This window comes from Hakea prostrata, chromosome 1, assembly GCF_041222555.1.
Source record: "Hakea prostrata isolate BN-2017 chromosome 1, UWA_Hpros_2, whole genome shotgun sequence".
In the NCBI taxonomy this organism is placed as follows: Eukaryota; Viridiplantae; Streptophyta; class Magnoliopsida; order Proteales; family Proteaceae; genus Hakea; species Hakea prostrata.
Window position 1 is genome coordinate 72340122 of NC_142600.1, and position 19100 is coordinate 72359221.

At 39.2% G+C, this 19100-nt stretch overlaps 2 protein-coding genes across 4 annotated transcripts; one reads left to right on the forward strand and one right to left on the reverse strand.

Annotated features, from left to right (window-relative positions):
- The first annotated feature begins 507 nt into the window (after window positions 1–507).
- TOPP7 (Calcineurin-like metallo-phosphoesterase superfamily protein) lies at window positions 508–14858 on the forward strand. Of its 3 annotated transcripts, XR_016171202.1 has the most exons (6): window positions 508–1200; window positions 6894–7453; window positions 11345–11554; window positions 14494–14580; window positions 14677–14707; window positions 14788–14858. XR_016171202.1 is itself a non-coding variant. In XM_089142188.1 (5 exons), the coding sequence occupies exons 1-4, from the start codon at window positions 1017–1019 to the stop codon at window positions 14689–14691; spliced, it is 969 nt and encodes a 322-aa protein (XP_088998314.1). In that variant the 5' UTR covers window positions 509–1016; the 3' UTR covers window positions 14692–14707; window positions 14788–14858. The 3 variants fall into 3 exon arrangements, 2 of the variants coding, with proteins under 2 accessions (XP_088998315.1, XP_088998314.1); XM_089142188.1 differs by lacking the exon at window positions 14494–14580 and having other exon boundaries at window positions 509–1200; XM_089142189.1 differs by lacking the exons at window positions 14494–14580; window positions 14677–14707; window positions 14788–14858 and having other exon boundaries at window positions 11345–11417; window positions 11480–11558.
- Window positions 14859–17164: 2306 nt separating this feature from the next.
- Window positions 17165–17855, reverse strand: LOC149029849 (desiccation protectant protein Lea14 homolog). The gene is made up of 2 exons (XM_089142190.1): window positions 17581–17855; window positions 17165–17479 (listed from the first exon to the last, which is right to left on the reverse strand). The coding sequence occupies exons 1-2, from the start codon at window positions 17784–17786 to the stop codon at window positions 17230–17232; spliced, it is 456 nt and encodes a 151-aa protein (XP_088998316.1). The 5' UTR covers window positions 17787–17855; the 3' UTR covers window positions 17165–17229.
- Window positions 17856–19100: the final 1245 nt, after the last annotated feature.

Here is a 19100-nt window from a genome sequence, read left to right on the forward strand (position 1 = left end):
TCTCGCCGACATTTCGCTGGTTCGCCTGGCTTTCTCTTACGGCGTCGGCGAGATCTCGCCGAGATTTTACCGGATGGCGAACCAGGCGAACCCAGTGAGATTTGGTTCATTGACTATACTCTTATTGTACATTAGAGAAATGTAATAAAAGCACGTGCGTTTGCCCTGACTGATAGAGGATCTAGACTTCTCGACAAAAGCCGTTCATTTTGTCAAAGGAATCAAAGATTCCACTTGTCACCGAAGTAGATAACCCATAGATAAGCCCAGCTGGATTGAGGCCCAGGAGTCCTGTTGGGTCCATTTAAAACTGCTTTGGAGATCTGAGTGGACTCAGCAAGCCATGAATGCGACCCAAAAAAAAAAAAAAAAAAAAAAAACGCAGCAAGCCATAGCCCATATTTCGGTCTGTGATTTGGCCGGTTTGATATTTGGAGTACACGTCAGCCACGCTTGTGAACTCAAGTTGACTTCAAACAAGACACGTGTGGCGAGAAGACTTTCGAAAGATAGGGTTCACAAAAACTCCCGAATGCGCTTTCACCCTCGTTATCAAATTCGATTCATATCTTTTCTTTTCGGTTCAGAACAAGAGACAGCGAGGGCGGGAAGGCACTGTTCTTGATTTTTTTCATCATTATTATCGACAACGAAGAGTTACAGAGAGCCATTACCGAAACTCATTGCCGGAATCTCGTGAACAACACACGTATCCAGTCGTTAAATTCGACAAGATCCGTTACTTTTGGCCGGAGGAATAGGTGGAGATGAGAGAAACTTTTCATCAATCTACTTTAATGCCGTTGTTAATAGTCTCTCTGGATTTTCTCGCTTTTGTAAAACCTGTCTTCTTAGCATCGATTCCTGAGATATTGTAAACGTATTTTCCCCTTCTGGGAAACTTGTTTGATTTGAGATAAAGGAAGAGTAGAAGAGAAAGAAGCAGCAGAAGCTGCGGCTAGGGTTTTATCATCACTCACTTCTTGGATTATTTTTTGTCCGATATATTTATAAAGATGCCTATGGATGAGAGCTTGTTGGACGATATCATACGGAGGCTCCTTGATGCTAAGAACGGTCGGACGCCAAAGCAGGCTCAACTCACGGAGGCCGAAATCCGTCAGCTCTGCGTCACTTCGAAGGAAATCTTCATCAGTCAGCCTAATCTCCTTGAGCTTGAGGCTCCAATTAAGATATGCGGTAAAAACAAACGAAACTGAAACCATCGTTTTTGTCTAGTTGCTTAAGCTTTACCCTACGTTCCTCCAATTCATTTCATATTTCAAATGTCCAAGCATTCTCTCGAGCTTCGTTGTTCTTGTTGTCAGTATTTTTTTATTGTTATTGGTTATGATCTTGTGTTCTGAATTCTACCAGTCTTTCCTGCTTATGAGGCTGCATGTAGTACAGAATTTTAGTTTGTGAACTTTGGTCAAGTTAGAGGTGTTGGTTGTATAAAAGAGCACAACCTTGCGCACACTGCGTTACTTTGTGTTAATTTAAGTATTTAGTGCGATTGTCTCAGGGCTTTGCATCACTTACTCATAATTTGATGGTTTCCAAGCTCAAGTCATCTGAATCAGTGAATGGAAGTGGAAAGGAAATAAGGTTAAAACAAGTAATTGAGAGGGAGGGGGGGGGGTTGGGAAAGGAACTCAGTCTCATCTAAGAACGATCTTTTAGCAATATTTTTGGGTTCTTAAGCAGTATGACGTTCTATGGACTGCATTGTTTGTAGCTACAAAAGAAATTGGTGTATATGAATGTAAACTAGTTATCTTTGCTACCTCACAAGAATTAATGTCAAAAGGACAAATTTCTCTCTATGTGAAAGAAAAAGGACAAAACAAAATGGTGAAAGGCAGAAACGTTTTTGGATCCTATGCTGTGTCAGGATATAGTATGCACACAAATGCAAATCCAGTTAATTAGTCCATGCAACAATAATGAGCAACTGTCATTATATGTGGTCATGGGTGTGCCTAAATGCAATCCGGTCTCTGGATTCTTAGAACTTGGAAGTGGAACTATTTGAATTCATCATTGGTGGAGGATATGGATTTTTTAATGTGGAATATCTACTAACAGGTATGCTTTGGTCAGGAGGCAGTTTCTATTGTCAAACATTTATCGAACAGTATGCTTTCTGTCAGTCATTAAGGTGTAGTGTGTCAGCTAAATTGAATGCATAAAGATTGCCATTTTGGTTAGATCTCTAAACCTCTCCCTGTGCGTTTATTTTCCCTCTTGCATTGATGCTGATGTTTTCGTCCCGTCACTTAGTTTGTCGACTGTTTGTCCTCTTACCGATCCTTGGCTTTTGCCTTATCTATAAACTAGATGTCATTGTTTGTACCAGCTCTTCCTATTGATGAATTTGGCTTTCCCCAAAGAAATAAATAAATTAAAAGATGCAGATGTTTTGTTGGTTGAACTTTCAAATGAGTATTTGGAAATTTGTAAATACTAGATAACAATTGATGAAGAACATGACATGCATCAACATGATTTCTATCACACCAACTGGACCAAGCCAAACAGGTGTACCAAGTATTTGAGAAGGGCTAAAAAGAGGCCAAAACACTGTTCACATGAACAATATCATAGTCATTTCTTTGGATCTTATTAAGAATATCATTAGGAGATTTGATGAGTCTCACTTGCATCTGCCGCTTTGGAAGACTGAAGACCTTAGTGCATTTTATTTAGATTCTATTTTAGTTGTTTCCTAAATTTCTATTTTTGGTAAAGCTTAGATTCTAAACTTTTGGTATTCTATGTAACTTGAAGAGCAAGTATTAGCACTCTATAAATATGAATTAGGCTGTTCTCAGTCCATAATTTATGAAATTGAATAATGAAGCTTTGCTTTGCATTATTTTTTTGTCTCTTCCTTGAGTGATAAGAAGGGCAAGGACTTTGCTGTTGAGAGCTAAATACCTAGGGTTGAGGAACCTAGCTGAGAGAGCTGAACTACCTTTATTCTTTACTTTTCTATTTTCCTTTTTCTTCTATTCTTTTGTGTGAACTCTACCTGTTCTCAAGACCAGCATCTGCTGCTGTGAAGAAACTTGGAAGGCTGTTGTGAATCTTCCACCACTCAACTGCTGAGTGTATGCTGTTGGTGACCCAATTGATCAGATCTTGCTGCTAATTTGAGAGTTGATTGAATCCTACAATTTGAACCATTCCACTTTCGTAATTGTGAAAGGTCTTGAGTTAATAATTTTTGTCCTTAATTCTATTTTTCTCTTTGTGGGTTATTTGTTCCTAAGTCATCCTTGTCTTGGTTTTGTGTTAACAAAAATCCATGTTGTGCTTCCAGTATGGGAAAATGGTAGTCTATCTGATGTAGCGTCGGCCAGATCGAAGGTCAAGTCAGGATCTTTGTTAATACACCTGCACAAGAAAAGGGGTTTGGCAATAGGGGGTGGGGGGTGGGGGTGGGGAACTGGTTTATTTTTTTATTTTATTTTTTTTGGTTGTTGTTGTGGGGGTGGGGTGGGGTGGAAGATGTTCAATCCCTTTGGTACATGTTCTGATGTTTAGTTAGGAATCCCTAGATTTTAGGATTATTGAGAAAATTTAGAGATTAAAGTCGAAATGGCTTGGAGGGGGTTGGTTTTGGATTGGAAAGGAGGGCTGTTGCAGAAATGATTTCCTTATAGTTTGATTAAATCCTGGACTGAATGGTAGGAGTTTTTGTTGCAGGTTTTGGGTAGGTAGGGTGGTTGATGGGAAAACTGGGCTGTGATGGTGAAGAGTTCCTTCTTGTTGGGCTGTGGGATGGTTTTAATAATTAATTAAATGGTAGATGGATGGACATTAGACAAGGGTTCCAATCATGTGTAGGTAGCAGCCAACCTGAAAAGAAACAAAAAGATGGATACGAAGAAAATAAAAGAATGAATGCTGGCATCAAATCCAGCAGCAATGAGGCCTTTTTTTGTTAGGAAACAATCAGGGTTGATATGTGTATAGGTTGAGCCTTCATCGTATGGGCAACCTAATGTAACCTAAGGTGCCATTGCATATATGGAGTATGGGCATAAATTTATTTCAGCCATTTTCTGTATTTAACTGAACCATGATTCAATTGTTTTAATATATGGTCCAATTTGAGGTTTGATAGGTCTTTTTCATATTTTTAATTAACTATTAGGAATTATTTCCTATTTAAGTTTGGGTGTTTAACTTCTATTTCAGTTAGAATTCCTACTTCTGTCCCAAAATTTTGGTCGTAGTTGTAGTCAGTTTTCTAGTCCTAATTCTAGTAGGGCTTCATATGTAAAGCTATATATAAACAGAGTCATCAACTAGGAAGAATACAGGTTGAATATTGAGATTTGCTTCAGCTATGCTTTGTTTTCTCTTCAACAGTTGTCTGATCTGAATAGGTTGGACTGATTCTTTGGTGACTAGCATCTAAGGGGCTAGGGTTCTTGGTGGGTGACATCCAAGGTGGTTCCTGTTAGGGTTTTTGGTGAGTAATACTCAAGTTCCTGCTGTGTCTGAGGATTTAGCCTTCAAATCTCCCCTCCAGCTACTCCACAATCAACTAAAAGTCCCTCTGTCAAGGTAAGCTTGAGGCCTACATGCCATCACCGTTCTTCTCACCTTTTTCCCCCCTTGGATTGTTGCCATAGTTGTCAAGGTGACAAGGTGAGGCTAGGTGATAGAGCGCAATGAAAACCTAAGTGACCAAGCAAGGTCACAAGGCGATACCAGGACACCTTAACTCAAAGAAGGGTCAGGACACCTAGACAACGCCTTGAAAACTTGGATTTTCGCTCTCTCTAAATTCTAAAAACCTCCCCAAAACAGGACACTCCATATCTTCCAATTAACCATCCAAGTCCAATCAAACTTGGAGGATCATACCTCTATATCGTTACTTACATACCTTCTAATTTTCATGCCATTGGGCAACCCTAACCTTCCTAATTCTTGATTTGAAAATTAGGAATTCTCATAAGTTCATAAACAACCGTCCAAAAACTTTATTTTGGCAAACCTAGCTTCTTGTATAAACCATATAGACATCAGTGTTTTTCAGAACCCTGCTCTACAATTATGGTTCACTTCCTTAGCATATAGATCCTTAATAGCTCTTAAGAATGCTTGGAATATAGTAGACCTAACTAAACTATATAATTGTCCTTCCCAATAATATAGTTTTTATTCTCTCAAAAAAAAAAAACGTCCAAAAACTCTCAAACTGAAATAGCATCTTCTCCACCATGCAACCTTATTTAATTCAATTTCCACCCTGTTCTGAGTCTTCTGACCCTCTATATCAACCAAGACATCACTTAAAGTTATTCCTATTTCTCTTGATTCACTTAAACTTGGGGTCTGTCGATGCACACTTTCTTTCATTTGCCAGTGTGAGAGCTGATAAATGCACTTCAAAAGAGAGAAGTGGGTGGGGGGGGGGGAAGCAATCTCATACTAAACTTTGAGTGGGATGAAGTGGGCCCTGGAACAGCCTAATTGACATCCCCAAATGGTATGATGGGTATTGTCTTTCCTCTTTTGATCGAGGTATTTATAGGATATAGAGGTCTAGGTAGAAATCTCTTACCCTGAAGCCTAATAATTGATAATACTAGTGAAATATATATTATAGTGTATTAGTATTTTAGTATTAATACACTAGTAATCTGTTAACAATATATTGGTATCCTCTCTCTCTTTGTTTCTCTGTCTCTCTCTTTCTTTTTCTTTTTCTTTTTGTTTTTAAGTTTTGCTCATTTGTCAGTTGCCCTTGGCGTTGATTTAAATCATTTCCCCTAACACTATCAATTGTTCAAATTGTCTTGGGTTTCTGTGCAAAGAAGGGGAGGTCACGCCGGTGCTTGCGTTGTGCAATGTTAGGAGAGGTAGTGCCAATGCTTTCATCGTGCAAATGGCTGGGAGAGTGTCATGCCTAGGAATGTCATCACTATTTTTCTTCGAGAGATAGAGCATCCATCAAACTGATGCTTCCTTATTCTTTTGGTCTTATAAGAGCTCTTGCATCAAAATTCCATGTGTGCTGCTGTCTTGGTGATGGATAAATGGATAGAATAGGAACATTATTAAATAGAAATTAATGGATGGGAAATAGGGAAAGCAGATCTGGATTACAGACTGGGATCGGTTTCAGTCAAATTGGCTGTCATTGTTGGTGCTTCCCTAAAATTTTGGAAGGTACAATAATGGCAACAGAGTCCATTTTTCTTAATTTCTTCTTCCCCTTCACCCTTCTCCTTTTGCCGCCTTCTAATGATTAGTAATCTTTTTACATCTGCTCCTTCCCTTAGTCTTTTGCAACAAGTAATGGTTGTTGTCGTGTTGTTAGTTTTTAGAAACCATCAAGGGCATGTTTGGATCCAGCGTTAGGTATAATCCACTTTGATATCAACTGCTCTGATTGGTTTTCTGTGATTCAAAGGCTATTCTTCTTGTTTTTGTGCAGAGTTGAAAATTGTCGAGTCTTTTGTGTTGTGGTAGTGTCAAATACTTACTAGACTGGGGTGACTTCCACTTGACTCAGTAAAGCACCAAGTTGGTCACAACTTGGATATTACCCAGACTCAGGCTGGTGTTTTTTATACCTGGCGAGTCTACGAGACTTGACCAGGTGTTGCCCTTTTTTGGCTCAACTCGGATGACTTGCCTAAGTCAACACCTGGTTTTCCAATCTATGACATACACCCCTAAAAAAATTCTGTCAATAAATATAAAGAATTAGAAAATATACTGTCGTTGTGACTTGTGAATCATGTGGAACTGCTCTTCTTTTTACTGTAAAAGAATTCAATTGGGAAATCAAATTTCTTACAGGTGTACGGTTTCTTTCATTTTGGCCATTCCATCTAAACCTTTATTGCTTATGTCTATCGTCTTAGGAGATATTCATGGACAATATTCTGATCTCCTACGGCTTTTTGAGTATGGTGGGTTCCCACCTGAGGCAAACTATTTGTTCTTGGGTGACTATGTTGACCGTGGTAGGCAGAGCATTGAGACCATTTGTCTCCTCCTTGCTTTCAAGATCAAATACCCAGAGAACTTTTTTCTTCTTAGAGGCAACCATGAATGTGCTTCCATCAACCGTATATATGGCTTCTATGATGAGTGCAAAAGGAGGTTTAATGTCCGTCTCTGGAAAACATTTACAGACTGCTTTAATTGCTTGCCAGTGGCTGCTCTTATTGATGAGAAGATCCTATGCATGCATGGTGGTTTGTCTCCTGACTTGAAAAATTTAGATCAAATTCGTAATATTGCTCGACCAGTTGATGTTCCAGATCAGGGCCTTCTCTGTGATCTCCTCTGGGCTGATCCAGATAAAGATCTTCAAGGCTGGGGTGAGAATGACAGAGGTGTTTCTTATACATTTGGGCCTGACAAGGTTGCTGAGTTCCTTGATAAGCATGACCTTGATCTGATCTGCCGAGCTCACCAGGCAAGTTATTTGGAATCAGTCTCTAATACTGTAGAGCATTTTGGAGCTCCAATTCAACTATGTTTAGCTGCTTTGAAAAATTGGATTCACTTGTTTGATAAATGCAAGCTGACGTGCATTTCCTTATTTTAAAGCACATTATAGTTAGTTATTGAATTTTGAATTAATTCATCCTTCCAAGTGATCTTTTAGTATTTTTTTTTTTATCTTGTGAGTCGCTGCACATGAGGATCATTTTATCTTATGCTTTTATTGACTTCAGATATGTTTGATTACTTCGTAGAATCGTATCACTCAGTGTTTTGTAGTTCTTTTAACTTAGTAGACATTGCATCATTGTAGATAAATTTCCGGATTTATGCTATGCATCTCAGGTAATAAATTTACTAGAAACAAGGTTGTGCATGTTATGTCTCTATTCTGGTTTTGGTGGCCTTTGAGTCTGCATATTAAGGTCGTGCAAGTTCCAGCATTTTGAACCCCAAAATATGCCTAGATCTCCAATGGCTTGGATCACCTAGTTATCTTTACAAGTAAGGCGTCCTCCCACATTTTTATCATTGTTCTGTGCAGCATATGAGGCTTATATGGCTAATATGCTCACCTAAGGCCACACTTAAAGGGGACACTCATGGTTTGAGATCCAGTCCCTCAAAAAACTAAAATCTCATGAGATCTTGGCGGAGGTTTGGTTAAAATCCCTGGTCAGTTTGACCCAACTCTAATACCCATCTTGGTGGCTATTAGGGTTCAATTTGGTATTTAGCGTATTGTAGGCCTTCTAAACACAGTGGTGGTCTTAGATTTGTGAGAAAACTAATTTGTATGAGTTCCAACTCAACCCTAACTTTGAAACCAATAAGCTGAAGTAGTGAACATGCAAACTATAGAACGTAAAATGCACAACCGTTAAATGATATAAATGAAAAATAAAGGTTTAAAGTCAAATAATATATTAAATGTGTTCAAATGTTTACAAAATTTCACATTATAACATTGGTGTATTTATAAATTACTCCATGAGAGTATATGAGTAAAATCAATGGGAGGGCCATGGCGGATTAGAGTGTTCTTTCTTCAAAGTTCAGCCATTCTTGTTCAATTTAAGCAATCAATCTTTAAAATTCCAGCAGCCTTCAAGTGTTCTTCGTCTTTGTCAAGTAAGTACAACCCCAGCCCCTTCCCTACCCTTAGCAACCCTCCCAAACGCTAAACCATAACCCTCATGCCTTCATCACCCCTTTCCTATTTTTCGTGAATGTTTCTGCAATATTTTGAGTTTTTTCCTAGACCTTAAAATTCAGTTCTACAAAAATCTAACTGTTAGATCTGTTCCAAACTTTAAAAACATCATCCCCATAACCCCAGTGAGCTTCCGTCCCAGTTTCAGCCCTATTAGGCTGACCCAAACCCTAGTCTAACCCTAACCCTAGATCCACGGAAACTCTCATAACTCCAAAACCTCTCAACCAAACCCTAAACCGTCTCAGGATTAGTAGCCTTCCCATCCTTTACTAACACTTGATCCAAACCCTAGCCCTGTCCAAGAATCCCAAACCCATTAGGACTCTTCAAACCAATCCTAAATCAACTAGAACTAACCTGAATTTATAAGTCTGCATCAACAGCTCTCTCCCAACCCCATTCGAACCCTAGAACTTTAGTTTTGAACCCAAAACTTCACTTCCCATTCTGGAATTCCAATATAACCCCTGCTGAGCCTTAGTTACTTTCATCCCAAGCCCTGAAGCCCTTGAATCTTAAACCTAAGCTTACTGCCAGACCTGAAACCCAAGTTACAGCAAGGTTACTAGCCTCAAAAAGCCAATTTCCTTTGGTTCTAAGCCTAGTCAAACCCTTCTAGGGTACTGTTAGTTAATTTCTCGAAGAAATCTCCTATAAGACTGCTGGTTCATAGAGATTCTGGACTGAACCCAATTCGAGGGCAATAATCCTATTACTCAAACCCGAGAATTTGGTTTACATCACTTCGTCCCCCATTTTCTGTTTAGACTGCTGGTTTTCCTTCCTTGTTTTGTTTGGAATCATGTAGCCGACCCCATGAAGTTGGTATGAGGTTGACTTTTGCTGTTGTAGTGACTAGTGAGCATGGAAGAAAATTTGGTCAAAACTGAGCGGAATTCTGCCAACATCTCAGCCTGTGTGAAAAATGAGATGAAACATGCCGGCCAAAAAATTAATACCATGTCTTGATCCATATCGGTCAAAATTTTGACTAAGATGCACCATATCGATCTGAGTTCGTTGAAACAGCATCCTTTTTAAATGTTTATTCCATTATTTTGACAATATTTGCCGAAGTCTCAATGGTTTCGACAATGGTTCTTGGACATGGCTTGAGCATAGAGCTGTCGGCATGGATATCTACCGAAGGATCTTTCCCTACTTCAACCCCAAGGTTCGATGGCTTCGATGCTGGTTGTCAAGTCTTACTTATTCTCGACCTACTTCAGCCATCAACCTCCATCTGCCACCCTGAAAATTCGGTGGTTCTTATATTCTTGAATGACAGAGATTGTCATGGGGGACTCGAAAGGGGAGTGAGAGAGTGTGTGTTCTTTACACGGTGATGGGAGGCCTGTAGTCTTTTACAAGGAAGTATCACTCTCGAAAAGCAGAAGCAATCCAAAACAGGTTTAAGTAGATTGACCAGACCACTCAGATTTTAGGCTAATGATGTCAAAAGCTGTCAAAATTTACTGCAGAAAATACTTTGTTTCCGCCAGATGGCTGAAGTTTTGCCATCATCTCGGTTTCGAGGCCAGCCTAAACCGGCCTTGAATCCAATACTTCAAATCTTGCTAGTGAGTCACATGGCTGAGCTTGGCATCAAAATTTACACCAACCTTGTATGTATCCAGATCACTGGAATAGTCACTATCACTTCATTGGTTCCAAAGAAATTCATCAGATGGTTACAGTGAAGATGAACTACGAACTGTGATGCCAAAGCAACGCATGAGGTTTATCTGTTACCGTCATGTCTGCCAAAAATACGCTCTGCAATGGTGAAGATTATTTTCCATAGGCTTCCAACCTAGAGGTTCTCTCAGGGCGAGTTTTAAGTATCGGGATCAAGTAATGTATCAAAGTGGTGGTTTAGAGACATCATTATAACATGGTGATATGAGATGCAATTGGAAATGGTTGAGAAATGTACAGAAATGCTTAAGATACATATAATATTCAGTTCGAAGCATAAAGCTCTTTATTTATGATATATAAAAAAGGAACGGTTGGTGGACCACAGTTGTAGCCCCGAGGTAAGGCATCGAAACAGCCTTCGAACAAAAATTGTTGGGGCAAGACTGCGTAGGAAAATTGTAACAACCCCCAGCCTGCCAGGGGCCGTGGGGCTCTGCTTGTGCAGAACCCTTTAGCACTAGGTTTGCCCTTTTTCAAAAGGAACAGTTTCTTTTTGGAAGACAGATGGAATCATTCAGGTTGTTTTTTCACTAACCGGGTAGTTCATTACAAAAAGGGAACACTTTCAATATTTGAGATGAATTCAAACTTTTGATAAATAGTTATTCTTGAGAAAGTTTGATATCCTTAACTGTAGGCCACCTGATCCTTAAATGATAATGAAATTAACACTATCAGAGTCATGTTTGCCAGTGGAAGCAAGTTAATCAAGTTGATTTTGCCCTTTATTATTATTATTTGTAGTAGTAGTAGAATGCCTTATAGGTGTTTTCAGCAAGTATTTATAGTCATGGATTGTGTTGTATGGTTAATAAAAGACGTGTCAACTATATCAGTATGAATGAAGTACATTGGTCATATATTGCACACCGCTGTTTATTCTTGTGCTTATATTTTCAGTGTGAGAGAGATTATTTTCATCTGAGCAGCATTATTTTCCCTCAGGTTGTGGAAGATGGTTACGAGTTCTTTGCAAAACGACAACTGGTGACCATTTTCTCAGCTCCAAACTATTGTGGTGAGTTTGACAATGCTGGTGCAATGATGAGTGTGGATGATTCACTAACATGCTCCTTTCAGATCCTTAAGCCTTCTGATAAGAAAGGGAAAGGAGGATTTGGCAACATGTTGAGGCCTGGAACACCACCACATAAGGTACAGAAGCATTATTTCCACCTCGGTGTCTGTCTTCTTATATAGGCTTTAGTTGTAATGCCCCGCATCTTTTTCTATTATTATTTTATTATTGTGGTGAATGTGCCATTGTGGTCGAGGTCAAACATCGCTTGTGGGTCCCACAACAGTGGGATTAGACTGAACTGAAAATGAGGAAATGATCAGCATAAATTTTTGAACTCGGAGGTATGAATATTCACACCCCAAAGTGGGCCCTATGTAATTAGTAGAGCGGGCCCACAAGCCCATAAAGAAGCCCATTAGGTAAGTAGATATAGATAGATCATATATGTAATATATTATTAGATATATTATATATATATATATATATATAGATATATATTATTTTGTAAAATGTGAGAAATGAGTGGTGAGGTGTACCCGTATGAAAAAGGCAATGGAGGTGAGTGGAGGAGGGAAAGAGGGAGGAGGTGACACCTCCCACTTTCCCACCGACCTTGTGATTTTAATAAGGGAGTTAAGAGAGAAAGTGACAGGGAAGGAGTAAAGGAGAAGAGGAAAGTGGAGTGAAGAAAATGTTGCAGAAGAGTTAAGAGGTGAGGAGAGAGACAGAGAAGGTGGATGGATGCAGGAGTAAGTGGAGAAAGACAAGAGATAGAGAGGGAGTGGAAGCCATTAGAGGAGCAGAGGAGAAGTGGAAAGGGAGAAGTGAGAAAAAAAAATAATAATACAGAGAGAGAGAAGAAAGGAGAGGAGAAGAGAACAGTGTAGAGGAAAGAGAAGAGAGAGAAGAAGTAAGGAGGAGAAAGAGGAAAGAGGAGGACGAAGAGTAAAAGGAGTAGAAAGGAGAGGTGAGAGACGAAATAGAGGTGAAATACAGAAGTTGCAAAGGAATTAAGGAGGAGAGAGAAGAGGAATAGAAGAGAGGAGAAGAGAGAGAAGGGGAAGAACGTAGAAAAGAAAGAGAAAGAGGAGTTGTAGAATATGAAAGAAAGAGATAGAAGAAGAATAGGAGAAAAGAGAGAGGAGTGGAGAGGAGAGGAGAGAGGAGTGGAGAAAAAGTAGAAAGAGAGAAGAAAAGACAAGAGAGGAGAGAAAGGAATACCGTGGGGAGGAGAGAGGAAAGAAAGAGGAGAGAGAAATGTGAGGAAAAAGACAAGAGCGGAGAGAGAAAAGAAAGACAAAGAAAGGAGGAGAGAGAAAATAATATAAAAAGGGAAATTTTTCTGTTGGCTCCTGCGTATTTGAAATAGCCGTTAATTGTTCGGGATGCAGGGAGAGCTGATTTTAACGGAACTTGGGCCAAGACCCACACGCATGGAACATAATCAAGTAAGTGATATTGACCACCCATGTATGTTATAACTTATAAGTAGGTGATTCCATTTAAGAGGCAGGTAGCGTTCACATGCTAATAAAGAATTGATGTTATTGATTCACTTGTGCAATTTATGAAAATGCATGATGTATTGTTTTGTAAACGGAATGGAATGCATGGGATTGGATGACAGCTTAATGATTTGACTGAACTGCTTGACTTGGAATGCTAATAGTATTCTTGAACTGTTAATTATGAATTCGAAACGATGAATATGCTTATCAGATATGGAATTGTCATGCTCTCATATTTAAATGATTAAATTGCATGAATTGTGTTCAGATGAGACTGAATGATGATTGAAATGAAAAATGTATATTGAAATGGGCAAAGCATGGTAATGCAATACTGGAATTGAATATAAGAAAGAGTAAAAGAATAAAATGTTAAAGGCTTCTGTAAGTCGTGGTACTTATGTACCCAAATGGAAGGGCATGAAGCAAGACTGAAAAGTGAAAAGAAAAGAAAGGAAATAAAAGAAATAAAGAAAGGAATAAAATGTAATGGCTTCTGTAAGTCCTGGTACTTATGTACCCGAATGGGAGGGCATGAAGCGAGACTAAAAAGTGGAAAGATATACTAGACCGATGATGGCCTCCTGTAGAGAACACTTGGCCTTGAGCCAAGAGACTGATGCCACTTGTGTGGTTGAGACTGATGCCACTTGTGTGGTTTAGACTGATGCCACTTTTGTGGTTGAGATTGATGCCACTTGTGTGGTTTAGACTGATGGTGCTCTCTCTACAGGTAGCGCTTAGGTCTAGTTTAATGAAAAAGGAAAAAAGAACAGGAAAATGATAAAGAAAGGAAAGTTTGGAATGTATGATGTTATATGATTTTGATGTGAAAATTGATGCATAATGAACTGCCTGACTTATTTACATGGTTGTCCTTTATTGCTTACTGGGCCGCAAAGCTCATTATTGTAAGTGTTAATAGGTACTCAAATTCATGATAAAGGCAAGGTGTTGCCACCTGTCAATGCCTTTAAAGTTGAAGATGTAATCTCATATTCCTTTCGTTACGTTTGATGTTTGTATAACTGGACTGTGCAGATATATATTCTTTTGCCGGGAAAAATATGTTTTTTCTAGCATTTTTTTTTTATTGATTATAAAGAGGTGTTAATGAAGAGGAGCTGTCACGTGCCCTAGTGGAATGTACATGATGTGGGCCCCACTAAGCCTGTGAAAACTGGGGTCGTGACATTAGTAGGGATAAACAACCAACTAAATGGGATCGGCTACATGGGCTTTTGTAGGGATGCAGGCAATAATTTTGGTGGTCAATTTGGATGGTTGCACTATACTCAGCTTTTTGTGGTTCTGATGATGTTTTTCTCCTAGGCAGTATTTCATATACTATGGGGTAGGGCATATTTCTCAGTAGGCCTTGGTGTTCAAAATCAGTGGGCATGTAACCTATAAAGTAGAGGCTCTTGACCAACTTATGTTTTAACTGCCCGGTCAAAATTATTTTGGTCGCTTATTGTTGACTAGAAACAGTCATAATGCTTATTTTCTTGGCCATGGCTAACAAAGAGATCAACCTGGATACTTAGTAATCTCCAATTTTGCAGCGCAAGAAAGGGGATTGTGAGGAAGCATGATTGCTTGAATGACTTGAAATTGTGCTTTATTATTCTATATGTCTGCATTCGAGAGAGGTGGGGTTTTGAGGGAACAAGTTGACAGCAAAAAAGTTGCTTTTGATTGAGGCCCTTTTTTTGAAGCTTATGCGTTTTTGTTCTATTTCTTTTCAGGGTGGCAAGATTTAACCAGGATAACCCACAGGTACCAATCAGAAGATCACAAAACGTCTGTAGCCTTTTCTTTTATGCCACTTACCCTTCAAGGCTTCTGTTGTTTTGCAGGGCCTATGGTGTTGGTGACGAAGTGTCAGATGGGCCCGTTAAGGCCCTTCAATGCTAAAGGCCAATCAAAATATGCAAACCTAAAGTCACAGTGATGTGCGAGGAGAAAGAAACAGAATGACCGTTGCTCTTTCAGTTCATTTTTGTTCCTGAACATGTAAATTAGATCTAGAAATCATATTCAGTAACTTCTTATTGTTATCGTTAAAGTGCAGCAACCTTTCCTTGCAGCAGTGACTTCTGTAGCTATGGATGGTTCTGGATGGCCGTTCGCGTCAGGTCATGGGAGAATGCTGCTGGCTTACGGTAAAACTTTTTATGCATTTTGATGATAATGTCTTTGATTTTGGTAAAACGTACACAATTAAAAAATTGCCCTTGTCATCTAGCCAACGAACCCCCCACCTTGGCTACCCGGATCTCTGTAGTAGAGCGTCTAATTTGTAGTGCTCCTTGTATTCATCGATTACCTCATGTCCATATCATCCTATGGAACCGTGGCCCAGATTTACTTGAACGAAGGTGTATTGAAAGCAATGGTGTGGATGAATTCTGGTTGTCGAGCCAAAAAAAATAAAAAATGGAATGGGTGATTCTCGACCACCAATTTAGATCTGGACCATTCACAGCACATTGGTCCACAGCACATTAATTGTGCAGCACTAAAAACAGCCTGCTTGGACACAAGAGAAAGCGATTCTGCCAAACGATGGTAAATGCTCTAATAATCTGTGGGGGGTTAGAGCTGTTGATTGGTATAAAAAATCGATCCAGAAAATGGTAGTTGACCATTGAAAATTCCCCCACCTGTGGCCCTATATCTTCCCCGGTTCTATCCGACTCCAGGTCAAGCACGCTGCTGGATGCTTGACAAGTATTTCATTTTAATCCAAAGCTCAGTATCTTTTTTATTCTTTAACCTATTCTCTCTCCTGACTTGTTCACCTCTCCTTCACCTTCTCTATCTTCGGTTCTGGCAGTGCTGGCCTCACCCCAGCTCTTTCTCTCTCTCTCTCTCCTCATTCCCTTTCGAAAATCAAATTTTGTTCGAGGCTTCCATGGTTATCGGATTTTGTTTGAGGCTGGCATGGTAATTGGAGTTTAGGGATTAGGGTTTGAGAGTTCATGGAGAAATGGAACATTATGGAAGTAGGCAGGCGGAAAAAATAAGGAAATTAAATGAGAGAAGAATTTCGATCTGTCTGAATGGTGTAATCGGGGTTTAAAGATTGATTAATGCAGAATTTCGCCATTTCCTCTTTCAATGGTACACCGATCCATGGGAATCTGAAAGGTTGCTCATAAAATTTCCAAGAGAAGCAAAGAGATTTAGAGGAAAGGATAGATTCGTAGAGATGGCGGTGCTTGATGGCCTGATGGGTGCTTCATCATTGAACTTCTCTGACGATAACTGTTAATAACGTTGCAACGCGGGAAAGCTGCCATCGACTGATTCAAGTGTTCTACCATAAAAAAAAGACTGATTCAAGTGTGTTAAAATGATTTTTATTTGCGGCACAGCTGCCTGCTGCTACCAATGATTCCGATAATGCCACTTCATCAATATTGGATTGAACGGTCAAGATTCAAGTAATGAAAGTTTTAAGTGTAAAATTTGATTTTTGTTTTTTTATTTTAAAGGTTTAAATTTTGTTAATTTACAAAGAAACCCCTCATTTATCGGCAGCCACGGAGAGTTGTCAAGAGGAGACGCCGGCATCGGCAGTGTTCTCGTCGTCGTCGACGGAGTGATTTGGTCTAAATTTTATCAATCCACCACCATGGCGGCGATTTGAGTACTCCAAATTTGTTATCGTAGTTTTTCCAACCAAATCGATTTTAAGTTTCTCCAATTTGGAGTTTATTGGGCACAAAAAACTTGTGGCAAACACTTAGGTTTAGTACACTTTTGTTGATCTAATACACATTTTTTAGACTTATCTATCAAATAAGATTTCGACCACTTCTGTGTCGAAATTGTGTCAAAATGGGCAAATGGCACAAAATAAGTATGTCAAACTCATTACCATACAACCCATAAGTCACCAACTCCCTGGAAAGTCTATCATATACTCAATGACATTAACCGGCTGACCGCATATGCTATTTCGGTTCATTTCGAACCTGTACTTAGGGCCTGTATGTTTACATGCATCCAGAAATATAATTTTCGATTTCAAATCTACGAATTTATGGTTTAAAAAATTAACTGTTTGGTTAACCTCATGTCTATCGAAGTTGCGTATTCTATCTAAATCCGCAAATTTCAGATTTCACCCAATACTCCAAATGACTCGATTCACGACACAAAAAAAAAAAAATGTGATTCATGAATCAGAGGATTTGAAATATCTAAATTGAGATAACGAAACAGAACTTTAGGGAATTAAACTTTGTAGAGAATACCATTATCAGACAGAAAGAGAAGAGAAACAAGACAAGTTAGAAGAGGTCAGAGAAGGTAGGCAGCTTGACCTCTCCCTTGCTGGTAAGAGGAATGGTAAAATTACCAAAGACCGGCAAATCGATGGTGAGACCCAACACCAATTCGTAATCAATGTCCCAATCTCTTCCCAAATCTTTCGCCAAGCTAAACAGAATCGAGTAGGGCACCTTCACCGGCACCTCCAGAACCGTCGTATCGTCCCCCTTCAGCGATCCCGGATCTGGCATAGTTCCCGATGCGATCTCTCTATTCTTGCAAGAAAAACAGAAAATTAGAGTCGAAGTTATTAACGCAAAAAAAAAAAAAAAAGAACAAAGGAATCATCTGAAGCAGTAGATCGAACTAACTTGTTAGCACTCTTGAGAGAGTAAGAAATCTCGCAAATAGGTATGGAAGTGCTGTAGGGATTGGTTACAGAGACTTTCGAATTGAAAGTAGCGGAATCACGTGTAACGCCCGTGAAACCAACGTCGTCCACTTTTGCTTCTGGTTTCTCTACATGAGCGATCTTCTCTGCTACGAAATTCTTCGCCTTGTCCAAGAACTGAGCCATTTTTCGCAAGATTTTCGTCTTCGATTAGAGATTAACTTCCAACTTCTGAGATTTGAAACACTACAAAAATTCCATATATAGAGAAGTGGAAAGCTGGAAAGTAAAGATGCGATGAGGTGCTCTCGTAATTCCAACGCGGTGAACGACGCGTGGCATTGGTATCTTACGTGATAACTTTCTATGGTGACACGTGTCATAGAAGGTCGAATCTTGTTGCCGACCTCCCCTCTCTCAGGGTCTGTTTGGTTCTTCAAATACAACAAGTGGATCGTTTCTCAGTAGACCGTCAAAAATATTTTGAACTGTCGATTAGTCCAGCTAGGATTTACGTTATGTCGGTGTGCCGTTGTGCCCTCAACTCCTCACACCTTTGGACCACTACAACTCTCACTGGCCTGAATGGATAAGTAAACCTCACTCGTTTAGATTTTAGACTGCTGGTCGGCAATTGGGACTTGATCTATTACATTTTCCCTTACTATTGTTATCTGTTTCATCAGACGTTTGATTAGCATCTTTTCTTTTTCGGTTCAGACGTCCGATTAGCATCAATCTTTGACAACTAAAATACGTCCACCTTTGGAGATCTTTTCCGCCCTCGGCCCAACCTGCCCTTCCACCCATCCATTCACTTGTAGAATCTGTTCATGTCAGGTAAGCCAGTGTAAGTCTCACACTCTTGTGTATGCAAATGAGTGGAGAAGTAGGCTGATTGGTGAGGATCTAGACTCCATTTTCTGGGAGGAAGACGAAGCAAATTCCCCAAACTATAGAAGAAAATTTTCTACCTTGAACAAGTTTTTTTTCTCTAATCAGTAGATCCATCATTTTTTATGAGAGGATGATGAAGCATATTTGCAGAACTATCTATTTCATATCGGAAGAAAATTTTCTGCCTCTCACAGGTTTTCTTTCTCTAATTGGTAGATCCATAACTTTTATGGGAAAAAGATGAAGCAGAGTCAAAACATTATATATATCACATGAGAAGAAAATTTCTTATCAGTGCAGAGTTGCTGTAAGTAGCAAGACCAACACCTTTTAGGGAAGAAATTATGGCTAATATTATGTAATACATCATCCCCAATATATATAAAATCACCTGTTTAAAAAAAAAATTCTCTCCTTTTTTTCTAATGTGTAAAGAAATGTCTCACGTAGAATAACACACAGACAGGGCAATAGGGCAATTTCAGTTCAAATTTCAACAATGATTTCACTAGTTTCCATTTCCATTTACCAGCATGTATATGTATATATACTTCTTTTCTTTATTAGAAAGAAGAAACACAAATCAGCTGCAGGCATGTAGAT

Excerpts from the sequence above, each read along its gene's own strand:
- TOPP7 (XM_089142188.1), top strand. The coding sequence starts at position 1,017 with ATGCCTATGGATGAGAGCTTGTTGGACGATATCATACGGAGGCTCCTT. Across the intron at positions 1,201-6,893 it reads GGCTCCAATTAAGATATGCG|GAGATATTCATGGACAATAT; the intron begins GTAAAAACAAAC and ends CTATCGTCTTAG. Across the intron at positions 7,454-11,344 it reads TGATCTGCCGAGCTCACCAG|GTTGTGGAAGATGGTTACGA; the intron begins GCAAGTTATTTG and ends ATTTTCCCTCAG.
- LOC149029849 (XM_089142190.1), bottom strand. The coding sequence starts at position 17,786 with ATGGCTCAGTTCTTGGACAAGGCGAAGAATTTCGTAGCAGAGAAGATC. Across the intron at positions 17,480-17,580 it reads TCTCTCAAGAGTGCTAACAA|AGAGATCGCATCGGGAACTA; the intron begins GTTAGTTCGATC and ends TTGCAAGAATAG.